The sequence below is a fragment of the Lynx rufus genome, unplaced genomic scaffold (assembly GCF_022079265.1).
Source record: "Lynx rufus isolate CCGP_SWC_20201006 ecotype Redwood Valley unplaced genomic scaffold, mLynRuf1.p SCAF_2, whole genome shotgun sequence".
Lineage (NCBI taxonomy): Eukaryota > Metazoa > Chordata > Mammalia > Carnivora > Felidae > Lynx > Lynx rufus.
In genome coordinates, this window is record NW_025814834.1 from 116,411,334 (window position 1) to 116,437,608 (window position 26,275).

At 49.0% G+C, this 26,275-nt stretch overlaps 2 protein-coding genes and 1 long non-coding RNA gene across 4 annotated transcripts; 2 read left to right on the forward strand and 1 right to left on the reverse strand.

Moving 5' to 3' along the window:
* On the reverse strand, positions 1–19,666 carry LOC124515459 (uncharacterized). The gene is made up of 3 exons (XR_006962816.1): positions 19,463–19,666; positions 18,468–18,547; positions 1–734 (listed from the first exon to the last, which is right to left on the reverse strand). It is a non-coding gene; the product is annotated as an uncharacterized LOC124515459 (long non-coding RNA).
* Positions 4,317–9,771, forward strand: SELENBP1 (selenium binding protein 1). 2 transcript variants are annotated; one of them, XM_047084350.1, is made up of 11 exons: positions 4,317–4,545; positions 4,729–4,841; positions 5,099–5,284; positions 5,942–6,062; positions 7,216–7,398; positions 7,675–7,853; positions 8,279–8,357; positions 8,452–8,573; positions 8,841–8,933; positions 9,105–9,223; positions 9,429–9,771. In XM_047084350.1, the coding sequence occupies exons 1-11, from the start codon at positions 4,317–4,319 to the stop codon at positions 9,589–9,591; spliced, it is 1,587 nt and encodes a 528-aa protein (XP_046940306.1). In that variant the 3' UTR covers positions 9,592–9,771. The 2 variants fall into 2 exon arrangements, with proteins under 2 accessions (XP_046940306.1, XP_046940304.1); XM_047084348.1 differs by lacking the exon at positions 5,099–5,284.
* On the forward strand, positions 19,358–25,205 carry RFX5 (regulatory factor X5). Its single transcript, XM_047084347.1, has 10 exons — positions 19,358–19,440; positions 20,319–20,447; positions 20,678–20,711; positions 21,145–21,227; positions 21,480–21,599; positions 21,807–21,926; positions 22,070–22,151; positions 22,410–22,611; positions 22,852–22,952; positions 23,098–25,205. The coding sequence occupies exons 2-10, from the start codon at positions 20,332–20,334 to the stop codon at positions 24,085–24,087; spliced, it is 1,848 nt and encodes a 615-aa protein (XP_046940303.1). The 5' UTR covers positions 19,358–19,440; positions 20,319–20,331; the 3' UTR covers positions 24,088–25,205.
* Positions 25,206–26,275: the final 1,070 nt, after the last annotated feature.

Sequence of the window (26,275 nt, forward strand, 5' to 3'; positions counted from 1 at the left end):
AGAGAGAGAGGGAGACAGAGGATCTGAGGTGAGCTCAGCACTGAGAGCAGAGGGCCCGACGCGGGGCTCGATCCCACGAACCGCAAGATCGTGACCTGAGCCGAAGTCAGACAGTTAACCGACTGAGCCCCCCAGGTGCCCCAGAACTTTTGACAAGGGGGTGAGGATGGGCTTTCTTTCTCTTTCAGATCTTGGTTGTAAGGCTACTTCAAGCCCCAAAGCAGGAAAGTAGAGGAGGTATGAGATGGGGTCCGAGGAGGAGGAGGAGGAGGCCAGAGGCGCAGGCTGGAGGCAGGGTGAGGAGAGACAGCCAGCAGATGGGGAGGCGAGCCCAGGCGAAGAAGAAGCCCCCTGGGCCACCCCCTGGGGGACAGCTGCACCCACAGGGCTGACTGCGGCACATGCCTGGCTGATGGCGTGATGGTGAGGACCCAGATGTAGGAAAGAGTCAGGGGAGTTGAGTGATATTGAGGAGAAGGGGGTAAGGGCAGCCACAGAGCATCTCCCTCTGGGTGCTCCCTTACCCACGGGAACCAGGAGGACAGATGCCCATCATCTGTCATACTGCAGCCCAGCTTTGTTCTTCCTTTCACTCCGGTTTGGAAACACCATGGATCTTTCTGCCAGCAGTCTCGAGACCAAACTTCGTCCCTTTCACTATCCAATAAAAACTTCACCCCATAGCTTTCATCCAAGATGAAAGTGGCTTCTGTAGACGCCGAGTCAGCAGGTTCCTAGAAGAAGCAAATGTTACCCCTGTCAGGCAGCCAGGTTTCAGGAAAGAGGGCCCCTTGACTTCATGATGAAAAACAAGTGGGGTGGGTTCCCTTGCCCAGCCCTTCGAACTCGGGCCTCTCTGGATTGGGGCAGCCCCAGAGAGAGTTAACAGATCAGGCCTCAACCTTGCCTTGGTTCTTCAGCAAGCACCTGTCATTTGCTTGGCGGCTGTGTGGCATATCCCTGGGACCCTGTACTAGCAGGCTAGGCAGCCCTGGTGGCATTGAATCCTCCAGCTGGGGGACTCCTTCCTTCCTGGATGAATGGAACCCTGAGAGTCTTCTGACTTGTCACAGGCCAGTTAGGGACAGTGACATCATGCTGGACTGCTCTGGGGCCCTGCTACCCACCTAGGGAGCTGTATGAGGTACCCAGTCCAGAGATGGGGGGGCACTACACTTCCACCTGCCGGGATTTATGAGGGTAATGAGCGTGATAATGAGTGCTGCCAATTTTCCTTCCACTTCAAAGCTCAACAGGAATACACAAGTCAGGAGAAAGTGAAACCTGGACATGGGTCCTAGTTAACCCCGGTTCCTGTCAGGGCGGCCATGGCAGGAGGACAGGGTGGGCAGTTTGGGGGTGGGTAGGACTGTGCCTTTTGGAGCCTGGACGTCTGGAATCAGAGGGCAATCTTAGGAGCTGACCCTGGCTGTGAATAGGAGCAGATGGGCCCACAGCCCTGCGTGGAAACAGACCCAAGTACAGAGATGAGCACTGACACAGGAACATGTGCGCTCATACGCTCGCGCAAACACACACACTCACGCACACAGGCACATATGCATAGGCCCACACAAGCAACACTCTGGCAGGCACAAACTCACTTAAGTACACACAGACATGCACAAGTCCAGACACACAGGAACACTCAAAGGGCACGTATGCACACACAAAGACACACACACACACACACACACACACACACAGGCATACAGGACTGTGCACATACACAGACCCACAAAGTATTCCCAGGCACCCACAAGAGATACACACACAGGTACAGTGCATATCTGCAAATGCACAGGCTCCTAGCACACGCGCACACACAGATACACACACACCCTGCAACTCAAACAGCAGCCTCCCAGGCCATTTGAGAACATCCTGGCCAGCTGCCCTTAGTGGTTCACCCTGGGCTGCAGCCGGGGCCCTCCCCCTGCCCCGCCCCGCCCCCCAATTGGTTGTATAAATTCCTTCCCTTTGCCCCTTCCCGGGCACAGCGTGCCTCGGACACCAGCCCGGCCTCTGTTTCTGCTCCCTCCTGACAGGCCAGTCAGGATCAAAGCATACCAGCAAGCAGCATGGGTAAGGAGGGGGCTTTCTGACAACCAAGTGCTGCCCACCCTGCCACAGGAAGTGGCAGAAAAGCTAGGTCGGGAGAGCTGGGTGGGGGGGCAGGCGCTGGACTCTGCTCCACCGGCGCCACCCCACCCCCACCCCTGAATCTCCCAGCTCAGCCAAAGTTTCTAGAGGGTGCCAGAAGAGGAGGGTGGAGGGGCTGCGGAGATGGGTGGCCCTGGACCCCCACCTGGCTTCTCAGCTGCAGCCCGGGTGCCTTTCTGCAGCTGGGAATATCTGGTGGGGCGGGAATACAGTGGCAGAATCTTTTGTCCCCGGCCTATCACCATAGGTGAATGACAGTCCTGATTTCAGCCCTGGGCCAGCTTCTTACTCCAGGAAGTAGGGAGCCCAGGCCTTTGGGGACAGATGGCTCTCTAGCCACCCGGAACCTGATCACTCTGGGATGGAAAGCGGAGCCCACACTCGGCCGCTGGGCGCCTATTCCAGTGCCTCCCACCCCTCAACCCACCCCCCAGTCCCCAAGCCCTCCTGTTCCTCACTCTCAGGCTTCTAGAAGCTCCAGTGAGCTACCCTGTGCTCATCCTAAACCCACAGATGTTCAGAGATCTTGCTTAAGATGCTTAAGACAGGGCATTGTTTCCCAGAAAGAACACTGATGCTCCTGGGGGCCTGGTGGGTGCATGGGCCTGACTGATTCTAAGAACTGCTGGGAGGGGGTGGGGGCAGGCACAGGAAGACAGCACAGCCAGCAACACCTCCCTCACACCTTTATTTCTCTCTCTCCGTTCAGCTTTGCGGGTTTTGGGTCTCTGTCTTGAGGTCTTGGGAGTTTTGAATCTCCTTCTGTTCTGTGTTGGGCAACCTCCCTCCCCTCTCCCTCCCCTCCTGTGCCAAGCCCTGGCACAAGTCCTCTTAATTCCTTTGGACTGGACCTCTCACCCTGCCACACCCACCCAGCCCTCTCTATGAGCGCCAACCACTGCCTGGGATGTCTGTCCCCAGCTTCTGGCACAGTCCTTCCCATATTTATACAACACTTCTCCTTTAAAGTACTTCTGAATACATTGGCTTATTTGACCGTCATGGGCACCTAGAAAAGAAGGTAAGATATTATTACCTGCTTTTAGCCAAAGCAGGGGAGAGAACATGAGAGAACAGACATCAGACCTGGAGCTTGAAACCAGGTTTCCGCACTCAACAATGCTGTTGCTTCCACCTGGGCCTCCTAAGTCACTTGGCTGCCATGAGTAGGGGACCTGGCTTCCCGGCTGAGGTCCGACTGAGGGCCTCCAGGTACCATGGAGGCTCAACTCTGGCTACTCCTGCCTCCCTACTTGTGGCCCCCCAGCTGTCAGGGCAGTGGCCAGACCGGCCATGGGCTGCAGCAAGGAGGCAACGCCCCATCCTGTGATCTCCACTCCGGGATTTCTTTCCTCCTACAGCTCCCTTTGTGCTAGTCCTCCCTCTCCCTCCTGGTCAGGCTCCAAACCCTGATGCCTGACACCTGGTCCTGGCAGCCCTCCTTCTCAGAGACTGATGTTGGTCCGGTAGATCCATGTGGCTTCTCTTGCCAGACTTCAGGGACAAGGAGGGCCACACCCTATATAGCTCTGGTAGGTGGGCCTCTGAGCCCTCCAGAGCAGGACCAAACACCTAACGTTACAGATGCAGGAAGTGGGTGACACCCGGGGGTAGAAACTAGTCTCTGCACATCCAGGTGGTAACAGCTCTGTGGCCCCAAACTTCAGCCTCTGATCCTTACCAGACCTTCGGAGAAGTAACCCAGGCTTTGGACAGCAGCCTGGGGTCAGGACCCAGAGGGGAGAAAGGCAGGAAGTGTCCCAGACCCTGGCAGAGACAGCTTTCTGGGAAGGGAGGTGAACAGGCACCACCCTCACTCGCTGAGGAACAGCCAGGCTTTGATGGGCTCCTGTCAGGCAAGCACGAGCTGCATACTTCACTCATTGCACCTTCTTGTTTCCTTCTAATAAAAGCCAATCGTGGTATTCTTATTACTTTCTTTTTACAGATGGTGTGGATGTTGAGGCTAGGGAGGTTAAGTAACTTGCCCCAAAGCTCCCATGGCTTGGAGCAAGTCCCAGTGAGCAGCCGGGACTGGGACTCAAGTCAATGTCATAGCCATTGTACCGCACAGCCTCTCCTGCCCCTCTCCTGGGTCCTGCTTGAGTGTCTGTCCACCTTCAGGTCATACCTGTGAAGGCTCTTCCTGCCACATGCACACATGCATCAGGGCTCTGAGGGCCGGGGAGGATGGTGGCGGTGACAGGGCCAGAGTCAGGACAGGACCTGGGCCAGCACGTGGTGAGATATGTGTTGCCACAGGTAGGGAAGGAGCCTTGACCCTGCAGCGAGTGACAGAGCCAACCTGCCTCATTGTTTTCACAGCTACAAAGTGTGAAAAGTGTGGACCGGGCTACCCTACCCCTCTGGAGGCCATGAAAGGTAAGTGTGCAGCATCTGCCAGCCTGTGCCCCCAGAAGGGAATTGTGCAAAGCCATCACCCTCTACTGATCCCACTGCCGGTGAGGGCAGGAGACCTGAGGCCTCAGCCTCGGGCATGCCCAGCTCCGTGCCCGTCATTCCTCTCCACCCTGCCATCCCCACTAACTGCTTTCTACCCTTTAGGACCCAGGGAAGAGATTATCTACCTGCCCTGTATTTACCGAAACACAGGCATTGAGGCCCCGGATTATTTGGCCACCGTGGACGTTGACCCCAAGTCTCCTCACTATTGCCAGGTGAGGTGCAGCTTGGGCACTGGAGTACCCTGAGTCCCCTCTCTAGCCCTGGCCCCGGCAATGCCCTTCCCCAGCCGCATCCTTCTTCACCCTCCTTGGGTACGGTTGTACAATCTGTTCCCTGCACAAGGGCACCCCCAAGGTACAGGACAACGATGAACACCAGCCTGTGCTGTGCTGCCCAGCCCAAGTGGGTCCAGGGATCCCAGTGGCATGGTCTGGGTGAGCACCACCTCCTGCCCCCTCTCCCATCCTAGGTCATCCACCGGCTGCCCATGCCCAACCTGAAGGACGAACTGCATCACTCAGGATGGAACACCTGCAGCAGCTGCTTCGGGGACAGCACCAAGTCCCGCACCAAGCTGATGCTGCCCTGTCTCATGTCCTCCCGCATCTATGTGGTGGATGTGGGCTCCGAGCCCCGTGCCCCAAAGCTACACAAGGCATGTTGCCTGCCTTTGTTGCTCAAGGATCTAACAGACACGCCACTCTGGGCACCCTCCAGGCCACAGGCCACCCCCCAGCCAGCTGCCTTCAGCTCTTGCACAGTGTCAGGGCTCAGCAGCAGGGGGAGGGGGCGGGACTTCAGAGGAGGGTTACCAAGGCCTGCGGGTGGTCACCATATAGAATCATGGGGGTGGGCACCAGAGGGGTTGGGAGGAGCTTTTTGTTTTGACTCTGAGAGAGTGAAGGAGCCCTTTTTTCCCCCAGCCAATTATGAGCCGAGGACTTGCCTCAGGCAGGAGCCTCTAACCACCCTTCCCAATACGTGGTTGAGTGCCATCTTTGTGCCTTGATGCTGGCGATGGCCCAGCAGGGGAGGAGCTTCTGGTCTCACGGACTCATGGTGCCTTCAAGACAGACAATGGGAGAGAAGTCAGTGCTTTCTGCCTGCGGAGTTAGTCTCTCAGACTCTCCCTTGCTGCTCTGCAGAAGCTACCAGACTGAATCTCTGCCATATTCCCCCTGGGAAAATTGTGTTCATGTCTTAAAGGAAAAAATATGATGGTGTCAGCAGATAGGAGTGGGGGGATGGGGGAGTCACAGGTGGGTCCCCCCAGCCCTATAACATTCCGATGCCATTCCTTACCCATATCCAGGTCATTGAGGCTGAAGACATCCATGCCAAGTGTGACCTGGGCTACGTCCATACCAGCCACTGCCTGGCTAGCGGGGAGGTGATGGTCAGCTCCCTGGGAGACCCCAAGGGCAATGGCAAAGGTACCTGTTGGCACTGTAGGCACATCTGTGGGGAGAACAGCGCCCAAGCTGAGACAGAGGGATAGAATGACCTTCCAGGGAGAACCAGAGGGCTGGGTCTTATCCAAAATTTAAACTATAGTCAAGGAACTTCAGTCGTTTCAATGATTTCTATAAAGATGAAACTTGAATGACAAATTCACTTAGAAATTACAGTCAGAACAGTGCACTATGTTCTGGGGGACTATGACATGACCCCGGAAAACACAGACATTTAATATCAGCCTTTATGATTCATGGGCAAGTCTCACAGTCCGTGGGGTCCTTAACCTTCACATCGGCACTCTCATTTATGGTGCTGTCTTAGCTAATACTTACACAATGTCTCCCGTGCGCCAGGTACAACCTATGAGGTAGGTGTGCCTAGCATCTCTGTTTTCCAGATGAGAAAGCCGGGGCACAGGCTGGGTAAATAACTTAGCCAAAGTCATACAGCTAATAAGCTGTAGAGGCAGAACTCAAACCCAGCAGTGTGGTTCCAGAATCTGTGACCTAATCACCACACTGAGCTGTTTCTCTCTGAACCTTACCTATTCCATCTGAGGGCTTGGAATGGGACACCAGTTCCTTCTCAGAGGTAGGAGGAATGTGACCCTCCTAGGTTTAATACCACTGAGGAGTTGACATCTAGTTGTATTTGCAAAGGACTATCAAGGTGTCATAACACACTAAGCAAGGGAGGACATGTTAGGCATTCACAGTGAATAACGAGTATATGCAATTTGTCTGCTCTAAAAAAAAAAATACAACTTAGTGAGCAGAATGGAGCCTAGCCTCTGGAAGGGAGTCCACACTGAGAGAGAGGCTGGGCAAGAGAGCCACAGCCTTCTGAGTCCCAGACTCTCGGCTCAAGGGGACAGAAATGTCCCCTGTGGTCTAGGACCGGGATGAAGTTGACGGGAGGTAGGGGCACCAGAATGAGTCCCCACCTCCCACCTGGTCCCCTGGATGGAACCCTTTGGGCACCTGAATTGAAGGAGCTAGCAAATCCAGGGGGAGGAAGGGGCACCATGAAATGGACTTGCAGCCCCTTGGACGTGCCTGGGGGCAAGGGCTGGATAAGGCTGGCATCTCTACTGTTGCTACCTGCCACTTTACTTCCTTCACTGTTCAGGGGGTTTCGTGCTGCTGGATGGAGAGACATTCGAGGTGAAGGGAACATGGGAACGGCCTGGGGGCGCTGCACCCATGGGCTATGACTTCTGGTACCAGCCTCGACACAATGTCATGATCAGCAGTGAATGGGCGGCTCCCAATGTCTTTCGAGATGGCTTCAACCCCGCTGATGTAGAGGCAGGTGAGACTTGTCCCCCATAGACCAGTAGGAGCCTGGGCACACACACCCCTACTGTCTGCTTGAAAACCCCTCTTCAGGTCTCCTACTTCTCTCCTGTGAACCCGACTCTTGGGGTGATTGATGGTATAGGACTCGCTGAGTACTCCGGCTTGCTCAAGCATCCTTCTTATCCCTCCAACCGGTTTTTCAACCTATGCCCTGGGTTGTGCCCCAGCCTTCACTCATGCTGCCCTGCCCTGATCCTGAGCCCATCCTCTGGCCCCATCCCTTCCCCAGGGCTGTATGGAAGCCATTTACACGTGTGGGACTGGCAGCGCCATGAGATCGTGCAGACCCTGCCCCTGCAGGACGGGCTCATCCCCCTGGAGGTCCGCTTCCTGCACAACCCAGACGCGGCCCAGGGCTTCGTGGGCTGTGCCCTCAGCTCCACCATCCAGCGCTTCTACAAGAATCAGGTGCCTCTGTGTCCTCTGGCCCTCTCCTCCCAGCCGTCCATAGCCATGAGGCACCCCTCTCTCTAGGGCTGACCCAAGCCCCTCTGCCTGGCTCCGCTAGCCCTATTTCTCCAGGAACAAAAACCAAGGCCACTTGTCCCATCTCTCTTCTCCCCTGAATCCTAAATTCCTACTCATTCATTCAAAAAACGTCTGTGGGTTTCTATGTTAGGCACTGTGCTAAGTGCTAGGAATGTAGTGGTGAAGGAGACATCATCCCTACCTTAAGGGTCTTGCACAGGAGTTAGACCCAAGTGGCAAGAAGGCCCTCCATCTGCTGTCTCACTGCAGACAGCAGGCGCTGGGGAGACCCAGATGCAACCCCAAGTCCCCAATCTAACAGGCTCACCTCTCTGCCTAACCCCACTGTCCACCTCCCGACGCAGGGAGGTACTTGGTCAGTGGAGAAGGTCATCCAGGTGCCCCCCAAGAAAGTGAAGGGCTGGATGCTGCCCGAAATGCCCGGTGAGTGTCCAGGGGACGTTGGGAGTCAGAAGGCTGATTCCTGGCCCCGGGGAACAAAAGTCCTTACAGCCTCTGAATGGCACCCCTGCCCCAGGCCTGATCACCGACATCCTGCTGTCTCTGGATGACCGCTTCCTCTACTTCAGCAACTGGCTGCATGGGGACCTGCGGCAGTATGACATCTCTGACCCTCAGAGGCCCCGCCTCACGGGACAGGTGGGGTGCTAACATGATGGGGGAGAGAAAAGGGGGAGGAAGAAGAAGGCTGGGGATGAGGTGGACGGTAGGAAGTGGCTGGGGGATGATCAGGGAGGTTCAGGAATAGCAAAAATGCAGACTGAGGGGTGGCACAGGCCAGGACTGTGGGCAGCCGTGGCCACAAGTGAGGGAGTGTGGGCACACTGACTGAGGCACCCTGCTCTTCCTGCGATGTCCTCACCTCCCACCACCGTCCTCCTTTCTGCTCTGTATCCCCCCACCCAGCTCTTCCTTGGGGGCAGCATTGTTAAGGGAGGGCCCGTGCAAGTGCTGGAGGACCAGGAGCTAAAATCCCAGCCAGAGCCCCTGGTGGTCAAGGTGAGGATCTACCCCCAACATCCACCCCTCACCCGCACACCCCCACCCTCCACTCCAGCTCATGGGTACCCTCATATCCATGCTGGAGAAGTATGGGGTGGGGGCATGCTCCATGATCCCTCTCCCAGGACCCATGTGTTATCATGGGCCCTGACTCCTGATTTTCCCAAGGGGAAACGGGTACCCGGAGGCCCTCAGATGATCCAGCTGAGCCTAGACGGGAAACGTCTGTACGTCACTACATCTCTGTACAGTGCCTGGGACAAGCAGTTTTACCCTGATCTCATCAGGTGAGAAGCAGACAGCCTGGGCTCCCCTCCCCAAGTCCTCCTTTCCCAGAAGAGTCTGGTTTCCTGAAGACTCCTTGGGCACCCCACCCGCCTCCGCCATACAGGCCCTGCTCCTTTCTTAGGACCCACCCCTGCATCACAAACTCTTGGGGGAAAGGGATGGCCACCCCTGACCTCTTTCTTACCCCCTCCCTCTTTCTGCCAGGGAAGGCTCTGTGATGCTGCAGATCGATGTAGACACAGTAAAGGGAGGCCTGAAGTTGAACCCCAACTTCCTGGTGGACTTTGGGAAGGAGCCCCTAGGTCCGGCCCTGGCCCATGAGCTCCGCTACCCCGGGGGTGACTGCAGCTCTGACATTTGGGTCTGAAGTCCACCCCGGGTAGCCCCATCCCACATCTGAGCCCTCACTTCCTCAGACACCTGGCTTCACGCTGCTCCCTCTCGGCCCCCACGCCTTGGCAGATAGTCCCACCAAAGCCAAACAGAAGCTATTGGGACGTATTGAGTGGTGTCTTCATTTACTGACCACCTGTTGCATGTTGCTCACTGGCTGTTTTTACACAAACTTTTGGAAATTGCTTTACCAAGAAATAAACTACTGAACCTATTTCTTAGATCACCTTGTCTTTGGGGGCACAGCCTGTGACCCCGCTTCTGCCGATCCTTTGTATCTTGTATGGGAAAGTCCTGACGAGGACTCCGGGGGACTGACTAGTTCACACCAGGGATTACAACATGATACTGAAGGTGCCCAAATCTCACTTCTATGGCCAGACAGAATGTGAAGACTTTGGAGGTGGTTGTCACAAGGAGACCTGAGGGGACAGAGTGTCTACTGGTGTTCCTAAACTTCACTATTTTTTTCAATCCATCCTCCACAGCCTGGAGGCTTTTAGGCTCCCTCTCCAGGATGGGGCCTCCTGCACTTAACCTCAGAATGAACATATGTCACATTACATTGAGACTACCCGCTTATTCCCAGCACCTGGCTTGTGCCTTAGCACAAAGAATGCTTTACTGAACAAATGAAAGTAAGGAGGCATGTGTGATGCGTGACTTATGGGGGCCTTGGGATCTAGGGTGTCTTACTAGACGTTTCTCTCCTAAGTTTCTCCCCTGTCCTTTTCAATGACCAAACTGCTTCAGAAAGAAAAAGGATCATATCGTTCTACATCGTATTTAAATATTTCTAAAGGTCTGGGGCACCTGGGTGACTCAGTTAAGCGTCTGACTCTTGAGTTCAGCTCAGGTCATGATCTCATAGTTTGTGACTTTGAGGCCCACGTTGGGCTCTGTGCTGACTGCGGAGCCTGCTTGGGATTTTCTCTCTCCCTCTCTCTCTCTGCTCCTCCCCTGCTCTCTCTCTCAAAATAAATAAATAAACATTAAGAAAATTTCTAATACTTCTAAAGGCTTAAAATTCCATTCAACAAAATGAGCCTCAAACACTTACCATGCCAGAATCTATGAAGACTACAGGGGTTATATCTAAAGGACATGGGACACATCTGACTGACCAAAGACTTGTATCTAGAATACAAAGCTCTCAAAATTCAACAGTTAAAAAAAAACCCAAATTCCAGTTTGAAAATGGACAAAAGATGTGAACAGACATTTCACCAAAGAGGATATAAAGATGGCAAGAAAGCACATGAAAAGATAATCAACATTACCAGACATCAGGGAAATACAAATTAAAGCCATGTGATATCACTACACACCTATCATGATGGCTAAAATAGAAAATAGTGATAATACAAAAATGTTGGCCAGGATGGGGAAAAACTGAATCATTCAGACGTTGCTGGTGGAAGTGTAAAACTGTACAGCTACTCTGGAAAATACTTTGTCAATTCCTTATAAAGATCAAACATGGGGCACCTGGGTGGCACGGAACCTGCTTGGGATTCTCTCTCCCTCTCTCTCTGACCCTCCCCAGCTGCTCTGTCTCTCTTTTTCTGTCTCAAAAAACAAATAAATAAACTTAAAAAGGGGCGCCTGGGTGGTTCAGTCGGTTGAGCAGCCGACTTTGGCTCAGGTCATGATCTCGCGGTCCGTGAGTTCAAGCCCTGTGTTGGTCTCTGTGCTGACAGCTCAGAGCCTGGAGCCTGCTTTGGATCCTGTGTCTCCCTCTCTCTCTGCCCCTCCCCCACTCATGCTCTGTCTCTCTCTCTCTCTCTCTCTCTGTCAAAAATAAATAAACATTTAAAAAAGAAATTAAAAATAAATAAATCAATAAACTTAAAAAAAAAAAAAGACCAAACATGAGTGGGGGGAGCTAAGATGGAGGTATAGCAGGAAGACCCTAGGCTTGCTTCATTCCTTGAACACGGCTACGTAACTGTCAAATCATTCTGAATACCCAAGAAATCGACCTGAGGACTGAGAGAACAAACTGTACAACTAGAGGGAGAGAAAAGGCCACGTTGAGGAAGAAGGAAGCAAAGTCACCGTAAAAGACAAAATAATTCTCAGTCTGAAGCAAAACAACAACAACAACAACAACAAAATTGAACTTTTGGGCATATATCCCAGAAAACTGAAAATGTATGTTCGCACAAAAATCTGCACACAGTTGTTCATAGCAGCTTTACTCGTGACAGCCAAAAACTGGAAACCATCCAAATGTCTTTCAGTGGATTAATGGTTAAACTGCTATATCCATGCCATGGACTATAATACTCAGCAATAAAAAAGGAATGAACTATTAGTACACGCAACGGTCTGGATGGATCTCAAGAGAATTATACTGAGTAAAAAAAAAAAAATCGCAAAAGGTTATAGATATTATGATTCAATTTATATAACATTCATGAAATAACAAAAGTATAGAACTGGAGAAAAGATTAGTGGTTTCCAGGGGTTAGGGATGGGACTGGGTGTGTGTTGGGGGGGGATGGCTATCAAAGAGTAGCACAGAGGATTCTTTTAGTGATGGAACTGTTGTGTATCTTGACTGTTGTGATGGTTACACAAATCTACAATGTGATAAAATCGCAGAGAACTAAATATGCATATACGTACATATAAGTGAGTGTATGTAAAACTGGTGAAACCTGAGGAAATTTGGTGAGTTGTATCAATGTCAGTCAGTTTCCTGGTTATGATATGGCACTATGGTTATGCAAAGTGCATCATCAAGGAAACTGGGTGAAGGAAGGGTACATGAGATCTCTCTCTCTCTATCTGTATTATTTCTTGCAATTATATGTGAATCTACAATTATCTCAAAAGAAAAAATAACACAGAAGTCAACATGAAGGAGCTTCCACTGGCCAAAGATGGGACAATTAGAGTTTCAAAGAGAACAATAATTGAAATAGATTGAAATACACTATGTTAAAATCCAGAAGTTCATGAAAACACACATAGGAAAACTCTAATTGGTCATGTTTGAAAGATACTAGAAAACCATCTTGTTATTCTGAAAACTGGAGAACAGAGAGAAAGAATCAAGTATTTATCTTGCTTTTCCTCAGGAATCCACCTTAGGACAACCAAATAGTTGATGAGGAAAAGATCTTTAAGGAATTTCAGCTAGTACATTAAGAAGGAATGATAGAATTTGGATAACACCAATTTGTAACTTCTAGTGACAAATGAGCCTAACCAGTGGTCACCAGTAGCTGCTAAAACCATTAAATGAAACACCAAAATGAAATTTTATAATGGATAGAGCTGACCGGCAAAACCAGAACTCACTAATCAATCTGCATCACAAAAAGAGTAATGACCAGGCATTATGTGCTACCTATGAAGTATTCTTGCCAAAACATCAAAATGAATCTGAACAAGTCTCTAGATCTCACAGTCGGTTTACAGGAAATATAGGAGACAGAAGAACAAGTTTCAAAAGCTTAAAAACATTACAAAGATGCAATTGTAAAAATGAAGAATGCGGGAAATTCTACAAAGCAAATGACTTGTTTCCTCAATGAATAAGTTGAAAGAGGGAGGGTATAGTTTAGAAAGATTTAAGAAACACATCAACCAAAACTAAATGCAACGTTTGGATCTTGTTGATACTGATTTGAACATAACAGGAAATACATTTTTGAGAAAATTAGAGAAATTTGGACACTGGCTGTTCAATGATAATAACTTATGTTTAAGTTTTTTAGGCATGATAATGGCATTGGGACTATGTTTAAAAAAAGTCCCTTTTTTAAAGTTATACTGAAGTATTTACATGAATACTAAGTTACTTACAGATGTACTGATATAATGAGCACCTCTATTAAAATGACCAGGAGCAGGTAAGTTGGAGAGTGGAGGAGGTACAGATAAAACAAGATTGACCAGATGTTGTTAATAATTCTTTTTTTAAATTTTTTTCTAACATTTATTTATTTTTGAGAGAGAGCACAAGTGGGAGAGAGGCAGAGAGAGAGGGAGACACGGAATCCAAAGCAGACTCCAGGCTCACATAGGGCTCAAGCTCACAAACCATGAGATCATGACCTGAGCCAAAGTTGAACGCTTAACCAACTGAGCCACCCAAGCGCCCCTCTTGTTAAAATTCTTAAAGTAGGGTGATAGGTATAGGTATGCGGGAGATTATATACTTCCTTCTTCTTTTGTATGTTTGAAAATTTTTCATAATAAAAACTTTTTAAAAATTCACCTGTATCCTAGATCTGTACTTCTGATCCTATATCACTAAAACAGAAACTCCAAAAAGAAGATAGTACTTCCTGTCACAGATGACCCACTCACCAGCAGTATGTGACCCAAATCTTCCCTAATCCCTGCTGTACCCACCCTGACAGGACCTTTGTCTGTTGTACTCACAAAGATACCACCCCATGCCCCTACACCAGACTAAGGGAGCAAGAATACCAAAACTGAGCTTAGCATGTCTTGAGTCCAATGTATCATCTAGGGGCTCCTGCTAGCACCATGGTCAGCTCCACAAGTTGGTTTATGACACCATCTGGAAAGTTCTAGAGAGTTTGCTGAGCTCAAGGATATGCCCAGAAAAGCTGTAGTCCCAGGCCACCATGTCAAAGAGTATGACAGAGTTCTGGAAGGTGTCCACTCATCTTTGGTCCCTTTAGACGGATTAGACCTCCTACCCATTGTAATTTGGGTAAGTCTTTCAGGACAACCTCAGGTAATTGAATTTGTCTTAGTGAGGATCACCCTCCTTCTTGCATCTTCCAAAGTTGATTGCCTGGCTGCATGTTCTAAATATCTGCTCCTGGCCATTCTCTGGCACCCTACTGGGAGTCTCTTTCCTGACTTACTGATTTTTGAGGCCTAGCAAACTCTCTGCTCTAAACACTACCTGACTCAGAGGAATATGTACAATATTATGTTAAGTAAACAAATTAAGTTGCAGAGTTATATATATAAGAAAGAATAGTATAACCCCATTAAAAATTTTTTTAATGTTTATTTATTTTTGAGAGAGAGAGAGAGAGAGAGAGTGAGCAGGGGCAGGGCAGGGGCAGAGAGAGAGGGAGACAAAGAATTCGAAGTGGGCTCCAGGCTCCATGCTGTCAGTACAGAGTCTGACGTGGGGCTCAAACTCATGAACTGTGAGATCACGACCTGAGCTGAAGCTGGATGCTTAACCGACTGAGCCACCCAGGTGTCCCTATATTCCCCATTTTTAGGAAAAAATTGAACAAAAACCTTGGGTTGGGTAGACCTGGGTTTGTAAGAACATGAAATGGGTATGGAGCATACTTACCAGAATGTGTTGTCCTAGAGGGATGAGGGTTATATACGAAATTTCTAAGCTGTTTCTAGAACTAAGCGGGAAATATAAAGGCATAGTGCTCCAGTCATCTATCGCTGGGTAACAAACCACCCCAACACATAATGACTTAAACCAATGGCAACACTACTTTTTCTCACAAATCTGTAATTTGGACAGGTCTCTATGGGGACTCCATTCAGTGTCAGCTGGAGCAGCTTAAAGACTAGAGGCTAGAATCATCCAGTGGCTCACTCACTCCATGTCCAATGATTGATGCTGGCTGTCACCCAGGACATTGGCTGGGGTTATGAGCTACACATGGCCTTTCCATGCGGCTGCTTGGCTTCCTCACAACATGGTGGCTGGGTCCCAAGGGTGAGTGTCCCAAGAGACAGCAAAGAGGAAACTGTACCAGCTATTCTAACCTAGACTTGGAGGTCACACAGCATCACTTTCACTGCATTCCATTCACTGAGATAGTCACAAAGGCCTTCCCAGATTCAGGGAGACAGGAAATAGATTCCATCTCTCGATGGGGAAGTGGCAAGGTCCTGGAATAATCTGTGAAACCAGCAATACTGTTGTGGCCGCATTTGGAAAATACAATCTTCCATATGTAGACACAACTATTTTAATTAATGAAACTTAGGGTGGAAAATGTTCAGCATTAGATAGCAAAACATACTACATAATTACATTAATTAAAACAGTGTATTATTTGGGGCACCTGGGGGCTCAGTCGGTTGAGTGTCTGACTCTTGATCTCAGCTCAGGTCTTAATCTCAGGGTTATGAGCTCAAGCCCTGCGTTGGGCTTCACGCTGGGTGTGAAGCCTACTTAAAAACAAACAAAAAAACCAGTGTGTTATGGGTGGAGGAATAGACAAATAGAGTCAATAGAAAAGAAGAAGGTCCAGAAACAGACCCAACTAAAAAAGGGAACTTAGCAGGCACCTGGTGGCCCAATTGGTTGAGTGTCCGACTCTTGATTTTAGCTCAGGTCATGATCCCAGCGGAACCTGCTTGAAATTCTCTCTCTCTTCCTCTGCCCCTCTTCCCTGCTCATGCGCTCTCTCTCTCTCTCTCTCTCAAAGATAAAAATAAATAAATAAAATAAAAATAAACATTAAAAAAAGGGAACTTAGCACCTGATAAGAGTATGAAAGGAAAGCTATAACAAGAAGGAAATGAGGGGCACCTGGCTGGGTCAGTTGGTGGAGCATGCAACTCTTGATCTCTGGGTTGTGAGCCCGAGTCCCACATTGGGTATAGAGATTGCTTAAAAAAATTAAGTCTTTAAAAAAAAGAAGAAGAAGAAGGAAATGATAAGTATTTTGAAAAGGCTGTCCGTCTATTTGGAAAACAAACAAATTAAATCAGATCCTATGGAAGACATTGTCGATTGGTTCTTGAAGAAACATTCCCAAAACTCTTTTCCCTTGCTCACTGAAGGTAAGTTATATCTTTACTTTTATGGTAATAATTCTATTACTCTTACTCTTTACCACATATGTATTTATCCATAAACAATATATTATGCAGTTTTGCCTGCCATCAAATTTTGCAAATTGCATCGTACTGTATGTTCTCTTCCGTGTTATAGTTCTTTCACTGTTTCTAAAGATTCGTCCTTGTAGATGCATGTGGCTGTGGCTCATTCATTCCCACTGCCCTATGACATTCCATCGTATGAATATACCACAACTTTTCACTCTACTGTTGATGGACATTGGGGTTCCCAGGTTTTGCTAATGCAAACAGTGAAACTATAAATCCTACTGCCTCTGTCTTCAAGGCATGTTTGTAGGAGTAGGATTGTTGAATTATAAAATATTTCCATATTCGACATTATCAAGTAATTCCAAACTCTTTCAAAATGATTACAGCAAACCACGTCCCCACCAGCAGTGGGTGAGGGCTCCTCTGGGCCCACAGCCGTGTCAGCTGTCAGCATTGGCAGACTTTGGAATTGTTGCCAATTTAGTGGGTATGAAATGGCATCTTATCGTGGTTTTAATTTGGAATTTCTTGATTACTATAGAGAGTGAACAACTTTTCATATGTCTATGAACCATTTCTGCTTCTTTCTTGAAATTCCTGTTGATCTTCTCTGCCCATTTTTTGATTTGGCTATCTTTTTATTTGTAGAAGGCCTTTATAAATTCCAGATAATAATCCTTTGTCAGTTATATGTCTTGAAAGTATCTTCTCCCAACGTGTGGCTTGATTTTATATACTTTTCATAGTGGTTTTAAAAATAAATTTAAGTTTTTAATATTAATCTATCTAAATTTATCCATCTTTTCTTTTATGGTTTGCTTTCTAATGTTCAACAAATTCACTCCCAACATTAGTAGGCATTGTACAATAGTGTTTAGAGCAAATTCTGAATCCAGATAGCCTAGGTTCAGATCTTGGCTCTCTCACTTACTGTGTGACATTGGGCAAATTATTAACCTCTCAATGCCTCAGTCTTCTCATCTGTAAAATAGGGATAATCACAGTACCTATTGGCTAGAGTTGCTATGAGATAAAGTGGCAACATCTGGGAGGCCCTTAGAGGAATCCTCGGCACATATTAAACTCTATATAAGTTCTTGCTATTACTGTGGTGATGCTTATCAGATAATTTTTATTGTTACTTCTCAGGGCAAGGTACATCATACCTCATTCAGCTTTATATCCCTAGCCCTTAGCGCAATGCCTGGCATAAATGAATACCTGCCTTTTTTCCCCATCTCAAGTCTCTCCCCCTACACAACCTCACCTTCTACAGTGCTGTCAAAATAATCTCCTTTACAGAGCTATGATACTTTTTCTCTCTTTCCTGAAATTTCCATTTATTCCCCACCACCTGCGAATTCCTAAGCTGACATAATTTATCCCAAACTCTTTTTCCAATCAAGTGCTCTATATTTCCCTTCATACCAAACCGTGGTGTTTGGGGGTACCTTTCCATCAGTCTATATCCATATTTGTATATGAATATCTACGAATATGTATCTACACGGCCTAGGACAGTGTTCAAGAGAATGGGCTCTGAAGGCAGACTGCTTGCCTTTGGATTCTGATTCCAGCACTTAACTACATATGTAACTGTGGACAAGTCCCTTCACTTCTCCAAATCCCAGTTTCTTTCCCTGGAAAACGGAGGCGGTAAGTACCTTCCTCAAAGAGCTGCCAGGAGCATTAAATGAGGTGTTTAGCATTTGGTATGGTGTCTAGCACACAGTAAACATCAGACACATTTTTGCTGTTATTAGAAAACCGTCTTGCCACTATATCCTTATTCCCCCAAACTCTGCAATTCCCTGGGTTCTCCCAGTACCCATAGAAGCTAGTAGTAGATAAATGGAGGCTAAAAAGGGCAAAGGTGACAAGATCAGCCATCATTGCTGTCCTCCTTACAAAAGTACACTGATGATGAGACTAGAGAATGTATTAGAAGTCAGGACTCCAAATGCAGTTTTAGGTGTAACGTATCTGTTGTGCCAAACAAAATACATCCATTCAAAAAATCGTTAACCTGCAGTCCCTTACCTTTGAAATTAGATGCAAAACTTATTCCTCACGTGCATTTTTCATAGCAGAGAGTCCACTGCTTTCATTTGACTCGCGATCTAAACAAAGCCGTAACCGAAAGGTTAAGAACCCATGGCCTATTCAGCACAATGTTCTCTTCAAGAGTTCATGTGGGCATCCAGCACCCCCTGGGGGTGTCAGTCAAAATTCCAGTGTTCACCAAGTGCAGAACTACAGGTATGCAAATACATTAGCAACTCTTCGGAAGGAAATAAAATACCCACGGGAAACCAAGAAACGCTTGGCATTTTAACTTAATGTGGTACAGCTGCTGAGATTTTGAGGCCTCCATCAGAGAGCAACGTGAGCCCGTGTTTGCAGATTTGCTGTGGATGCCTGTAGGCTGTGTTGAGGGCGGGGGTCGGAGGGTGGGGTGTTCAACTTATTTTTCATCAAAAGGAGGTGGTGTGAACTTTCAGCGAACCTCCATCACTACTACCCATAATTTTCCAGTTATTTTATCAGCCACTGATTCTTTTCTTCCAGTTGCTCTGACAACCGAAGGCAAAACTGAAACCCTGAAGACGAGGGCAAAGGAAAAGAAAGCTCCAAAGGGAGCCCAGCGCCCGGCCTTTCGTCCTGCGGTCCCTTTAAGAGAAGAACCTCTCGGGACCGGCAGTCCCAACCGACCCCAGTTTTAACCGAAACCTAACCCGGACTTCCCCCTCTTCACTCAAATAAGACCAACTTTGGATTTTCCCTCCCCTATTGACCAATCAGAATCTGTTACCAGGCAGACTTTAGCTGCCGCCGGTGCGAGCCCGGCGCCTTCTGTCTCCGGGTGGCCGCAACGACCAATGAGAGAACAGGCCGCGCGAGTCTCTAGGCAGATCGGGACTGCTCCAGCCACTCAGAAAAAAGAAAATAAAGCAACGCACGAGCCCGCTGGGCCAGGACCGTGGGGCTGGGCTGGAGTGAAGGTGGCTACGAGGTAGTTTCTCTTTCTCCCTTACCTTTATTGTTGCTTGTGTTGGAAGGCGACTGTTCAAAGGTAGGGAGGGGGCAGTATGAGTTGGGAGGAGAGCAGAAAAAGATTGTGGCCGTATTTTCAACAGCTCCTTCGCCCATGTGCACGTGCCCCGAATCCGGGACCCCGTTCCCCCAACCGGGTGTCCTACGCCCAGCCCAGGAGTTCGCCCCCCTGAAGCCTCCCACCTTGCAGCAACGCGGGATTGAATGCAGGGGGAAGGGAGGGAGGTGGGGGTGCGCCTCAGGATGGGAGGTTGAGGGAGATGACGTAGGGACCGGCGACGTGGGGAGGGGGAGCCGCGGGGGAAGCCGTGGCGAGATTAAGTAATGAGAACTTGGGCCCAGTTTTTTCCAAGCCTGCAAGGGCAGAGTATGTTCGTATCCTTTCTGACCTCCCAGGAAAATTCAGGCGTGAGGAGAATCGGAGAACTTTGTTTTGTGGTGGTTCTTGTTTTTGGTTTTTTAAGGGGGTGAGGGCGGGACGGGGCCAGAGGCAGAAATGGACATTTCTAACGTGGATTCCCAACCCGCCTATCTCTTCCTGTACAGTTTTCCACACTCAGGAGACTGCAGGAAGCGGGGGGGGGGGGGGGGACACACAGATAGAATGGAGGTGGCAGAGATCTCTTTGGGTATATATGGGCCTGGAGAAGTAATGGGATCATTTCTAATTTGGGGAGAAGGCAAGTGGTGAGAAAAAAAAAGACCACTGAGGACATTCAGAGGCTTTCTGTTTCTCTGTGTTTCTGGGTAGGGAGAGGAGGAGCGCCTGGGGAGCGGCGGGGTGGCTCCAGGGGAAGGGAGGTTGAATCTTCCTGTCGTGTCTCCTCTCAACTCTAGCCCTCATGCCGGGATGGCAGAAGATGAACCCGACGCTAAGAGCCCCAAGACTGGGGGACGGCCCCCCTCAGGTAGTGCTGAGGCGGGAGAACCCACCACCCTTCTTCAGAGGCTCCGAGGTACCATTTCGTAAGTACTCCTCACCACTTCCAAGTCTTGCTCCAGAACCGTAGCACTTCACTTCCTCTGTAGATGAACTGCCTCTCCCTGAGCAAGTGCCTGTGAGCACTGGGAGATTCTCCATCATGGTAGCCGTTGCTGAGCACCTGCCAGGCCTCTCAGCCCTCTTCCTCTCCCTAACAGTAAGACACCAGGGAAAATCTTGTGTGTGACCTCCAGCTTTCTCCTCTCCTCCACAGCAAGGCCGTGCAGAACAAAGTCGAGGGGATCCTGGTGAGTGTTTTCGGGAAGAGGGCAGTAGAGAGATGGAGTTGGTGCAGCGGGGAGGAGGAGGAAGAGGGTATGCCTAAGTGAAAGGTTTCTGTGGGACAAGCAGTGTTGTCTTCCCCGTCAGAAGATAATTGGCTTTGCAACTTGCTGCCAGTTTGACCTTGAGCATCTTAGTTCATCTCTCTGTGACCTGTGGTATAGACACTCAGTAGGAATAAAATCAAAGCCGATCCCCTCCATTCCCCTCTCACCATGGTAGCTCACCTAGGTGCCTCTCAGATAGAGTGAGAACCCGGCGCCAGATCATTTCTAAGGTCCTTTTTCACTCTGACAGTCTCTAAGGCAGCCCAATTTTGGGGGAAGGATCAGAAGATCCTACCTTGGGTCCTTCTTGGCCTTATTTATTTTCCCCTGCCTCTGTTCCTCCCAACCTCAGCAAGATGTACAGAAATTCTCAGACAACGACAAGCTGTATCTCTACCTTCAGCTCCCCTCAGGACCCAGTACTGGAGACAAAAGGTAGGTTTGGTGCTACAGTTGAAGGCGTCAGAGGTTCTGGTTCTTAAAGGAAGGCTCACTGAGATGGGGCTGGGTGACTAGGAATACTCATAACCGCTTGATAAAGAAGGAAATGTGCTGTCCTGGTTTACCTGGAAAAGGTGGATTCTGGGCTGAGTGATTTGGTCCAGCACTGCTGAAGTGGTAGTCTGTTGAGAACCACAGCAGCTATTAGGATCTTAGTAAGGTGTGTCCCTTTTACTTCTCTTGCAGCTCAGAGCCAAGTACACTTAGCAATGAGGAGTACATGTATGCCTATCGATGGATCCGCAACCATCTAGAAGAGCATACTGACACCTGTTTGCCAAAGCAAAGTGTTTATGATGCCTATCGGTGGGTGAATGGGGGGCCGGGGTGTGGGTTGGTGGGCTAGGACTACTCCCTCACTTCTGGAGAGCTCCCTGCCTTGATAGAGCCCCACTGACTTGTTAAGGGGTTTCCCATACTTGATGCCAGGGACCCTCCGAATCTACCCATGATTCAGATACTCACTGGTGTCTAAGTATCTTCCCTCTTTGCCCCCTCCCCCCACTTACTCAGGAAGTACTGTGAGAGTCTTGCCTGTTGCCGCCCACTCAGCACCGCCAACTTTGGCAAAATCATCAGAGAGATCTTCCCTGACATCAAGGCCCGAAGGCTTGGTGGCCGAGGCCAGTCCAAGTATCCTTGAGTGGAGAGGTTGGGGCTGGAGGATGGACCTGGGGAGGAAAACTTAGGGTGTGGAGGGCCAGGAGTAGAAACAGCCTAACCTTCCCACGGGGCTTGGAGATCCCCGTTGTTGGCTGCTCTTTAACTTGTCTCAGATATTGCTACAGTGGCATACGAAGGAAGACCTTGGTGTCTATGCCACCCTTACCTGGACTTGACCTGAAGGGCTCTGAGAGTGTAAGTAACAAACAACCCTCCGATTGCATTCTTCTCTCCGAAGTGGAGGGTGACACAGCCTAGGTCATTCTGCATATAGCTTCTGGGTGTATAGGATATTCCCTTTACCTACCCGATGGCTCAGGCAGACGGTGAAGAGAATTTGTGGGTTCCTGGGGCGAGTTACTCCCATTTGCAGTCTGGTCTTGCTGTGGTTGACACTGGTGTCTGACAGGGGCCAAGGTGGGGTGTGATTGGGCATGTCCTTCCCCACTGCAGCCAGAAATGGGCCCAGAAGTAACCCCAGCACCCCGGGACGAACTGGTTGAGGCAGCCTGCGCTCTGACCTGTGACTGGGCAGAACGAATCCTGAAACGATCCTTCAGTTCCATCGTTGAAGTCGCCCGCTTCCTCCTGCAGCAGCACCTCATCTCTGCCCGGTCTGCCCCTGCCCACGTACTCAAGGCAGTGGGGCTCGCTGGTGGGTGGACCATCATCTCTCAAGTCCTGAGAAACTCTCTGCCACTTTCAACTTCATAGGCCCTCCCACCTGCTAGGGTAGAGACACCTTGCATTTGCTTTCTATTTCTAGTGGCCCTTATAGGACATTAGGTCATGCCTTAGACCGCCTTCTTCCTCCTTCTCCACCAGTCAGAGTTGCCTCACTTGTCCATTGTTTCCTCCTCGCCCTCGCCTTACTACCTTTCCTGCACCTCCACAGACGACGATGAACATGCCCCTCGGGAGCGGTCCTCTAAATCCAAGAATGGTGTCGAGAGCCTAGAGGGTGGAGCCCATAAGAAACCAGAGAGACCAGCCCAGGTAAGGAAGTTGATGCCCCTGACCTTGCTGCCCTGGGCTGGGGGCTTTTGGTATCCCTTTCCCCATATTTTCTCACCCTTCTATGCCTGTGTTGACTCCAGTGTCCAGTCTTCCCACTTAACTGTGTCCTCTCTTTACCTTTTAGCCACCTAAGGAGCCGGAACCCCGGGCTGGGGCTGGCCCTCCTGCACGTGGAGAGCGGAAGAAGAGTGTAGTGGAGAGCCCAGCCCCAGCAGCCAGTAACCCACAGGTTAATGCCCTGGTGGCCCGGCTGCCTCTGCTCCTTCCCCGGGCCCCTCGCTCACTTATTCCACCACTCCAAGTCTCTCCCCCCATCCTGGCCCCCAAGCTTTCTTCAGGCCCTCTGAAAGTGGCTCTGCCCAGTAGGGCTGGGGGACCCCAGGCAGCTGTGCCCATCATTAACATGATCTTACCAGCTGTTCCTGCTTTGCCTGGACCTGGGCCTGGGCCTGGGCCTGGGCCTGGGCAAGCCCTACCTGGGGTGCTCGCTCAGCCACGAGGCACAGAGAACAGGGAGGTAGGCATAGGTGGTGACCCAGGACCCCATGACAAAGGTGTCAAGAGATCAGCAGAAGTACCTGTGAGTGAGGCCATTGGGCAGGATCCACCAGCTAAAGCAGCAAAGCAGGATATAGAGGATACAGGAAGTGATGCCAAAAGAAAACGGGGGCGCCCTCGAAAAAAATCAGGTGGAAGTAGGGAAAGGAACTCTACCCCTGACAAGTCAGCAGCTGCCGTGGACTCTGCCCAGCCCTGCCGGTTACCACGGGAGACATGGGCCTCTGCAGGGGAGAGCAACTCTGCCAGAGGGTCAGGGAGACCAGGGCCAGTGGGAGGGGCTGAGAAGGGGATGGTGCTTGCCCGGGATCAGGAAGATGGTGTTGTTTCCAGAGGAGGAAAGGGCCCCGGTTCCCGGCATGCCAAAGAAGCAGAAGATAAAATTCCTCCGGTCACCTCAAAAGTGAGTGTCATCAAAGGCAGTAGAAGCCAAAAGGAGGCTCTTCCAAAGGGAGAGGTAGACACCGCAGCACAGGGTAATAAAGACTTAAAAGGGCATGTGCTTCAGAATTCCTTATCCCATGAAGGGAAAGACCCCCAAGCAACACCCCCTTGATAGGTACGTGGGGAAAAGTGTTTATATTCACATTAACTCTACCTGCCTAGTAGAGGCCCTTCTCTGCACTTGCTTCTCATTTGGCTCTTCTTTTCCTAAGGCAGTTCCTTCTCCTGTAGAGACTGCTGAGGCCCCCTTGTCTTACACAGTGTCTGGCTCCTGCCTCTGATGTTTCCAGCTCAATACCCTTGGCTTTAGAGTCCTTGATAAATGTAGTGACTGTCTTACCTGGATCTCTGCTATCCTGTGGGAGGATAGGGATGGAGTAAGTATGATGAATGTATCGGCTACGAATCTTTCGGTTTTAAATCAAAGAAAACCTTACAAACGCTTAAAAATTAAGACTTCCTGGCTCACGTAACTGTGAAGTCCAGAGGTAGTACTGGCTCCAGGGAGAGCTGATGCAGTGGCTCAACCCGTTTCTAAATACCTGATCTCCCCCCCTGCTGCTGCCTTCTATAGGATCATTTTAAACCTGGGCCACCTCATGGCTGCCAGCACTCCTGGGATTACACGTTTTCTCATTTATATCCAACCTGAAAAGGGAACATCTTTGTGCCAGGAATCTTAGCAGAAGCATCAAGATTGACTGATTAAGCCATCCTGGGTCACATGCCCACCCCTAACCAATCACTGTGGCCAGAAGGATGGTGTATGCTAATTTGTTCATTCTACATCGGGGAAAGCCTGGGATCAGCCTCCTTAGAATCACAAAGGTCTCCAAACGGGCAGTTCCTGGGGAGGCAGCTGACGCAGGCCACACTATAAAGTACATGTGGTTTTAGCTTTCTAGGTTGGGATCGGCTACACCTGTTTCCTTTTTCCCCTCCCTGTCTTCCATTTTCCTTACTGCAGCTATAATAATAGCCTCTTTCCTCTGGTAGGCTCAGAAGGAATGAGGGATGTCCCTCTCCTTTAAGGACTCTCTTTGGTCTCATTTAGATGATACTTCCTACATTTCAGAGATGGAGATCCTTCCCTTTCCTGTTTCTGAATGTTTGTTTTTTCCTCATTCTGCTTCCCTACTCATTCTGCTTTCCCGACCCTACTGCCAGCTTTCACCAAGTGGAGTGAAAGATGAACTTCTTAGCCATTTTATTAAATCCATTCTGTATCCACCAGGTGTCAGTCTCTTGTCATACATGTGTCAGGACTTGGCCAGGGTTGTGGGGTTTAGGCTAGGTGTGTGGCAGGAGGTAGCTCTGCAGATCAGCACCAATAGTAAGGGAACCCAGACCTTATGTTCTCCTTTGGAAAAGCAGTAAACCAATATTTACTGAGGACCTACTTTGTCTTCTGCGTAGGGTAGCTTCTGTCAGGGAATCTGGTTCTGCCCAGGAAATAAATTTTCTTTCAGGGAGACTTCATTTCCACCACAGCATATTTTTTAAAATTATAATATGTAATATTTGATATATATAAAGAATATATTTAACATGAATAAATTATGAAACATAATTAAGTGAATACCTTTGACCCATCACTCAAATTATGCATTAAAACATTAGAAATACCGTTGAGTTTCTTGTGTTCCTACCCTGGCCTATTCTGCTGCCTCTCCCCCGACCATAACCACGGTCCTTAACTTTGTGTTTATTAGTTACCTACATACACACACACACACACAAATATATGTGTATCTCTATATTTAACCATATACATATAATATTCTTTTAAAATATTCAGTTTTGCTTTTTTAGCTTTACAAAAATTTTGTGCTCTAATAGTCCCCTGCAGTTTTTCACCTAACACTATTTTTAAGATTCATCTATGTTGTAAGTAGCTATAATGCTCATTTTTCACCTGTATTCTACACATTCACCTATTACTGGACATTTGGGTTGTTTCCATTTTTTTGCTATTACAAACAGTGTTGCTATGAACATTCTTGTACCTGTTAGTGCCTTTTTTTTTTTTTTTTTTAGTAAGATTTCGAAAAAGTTTCTAAGATGGTTCATTTGATCTGTGCATCCTCTGAGTTGGGAACTGTTCCCTCTCATTCTCTGGAAGAGCTGACATCAGATCAGTAAAACTCAACTGTTGAACCATTTTTGCCTGGCATTCCTTTTTGGGAAAAATTTTAACCATTGATTGGACTTTCTATTTTTTGTTGAGTCAATTTAGGTTAAGTGTTTTTTTTTAGGATTTTGTAATTTCATGTCTTTTTTTTTAATTAAAATTTTTCCTT

Coding starts and splice junctions, on each gene's coding strand:
- RFX5 (XM_047084347.1), top strand. CDS start 20,332: ATGGCAGAAGATGAACCCGACGCTAAGAGCCCCAAGACTGGGGGACGG. Junction 20,448..20,677: donor AGGCTCCGAGGTACCATTTC/GTAAGTACTCCT, acceptor TCTCCTCCACAG/CAAGGCCGTGCAGAACAAAG. Junction 22,953..23,097: donor AACCAGAGAGACCAGCCCAG/GTAAGGAAGTTG, acceptor TTTACCTTTTAG/CCACCTAAGGAGCCGGAACC.
- SELENBP1 (XM_047084350.1), top strand. CDS start 4,317: ATGCACACATGCATCAGGGCTCTGAGGGCCGGGGAGGATGGTGGCGGT. Junction 8,358..8,451: donor GATGCTGCCCGAAATGCCCG/GTGAGTGTCCAG, acceptor CCCCTGCCCCAG/GCCTGATCACCGACATCCTG. Junction 9,224..9,428: donor TTTTACCCTGATCTCATCAG/GTGAGAAGCAGA, acceptor TCTTTCTGCCAG/GGAAGGCTCTGTGATGCTGC.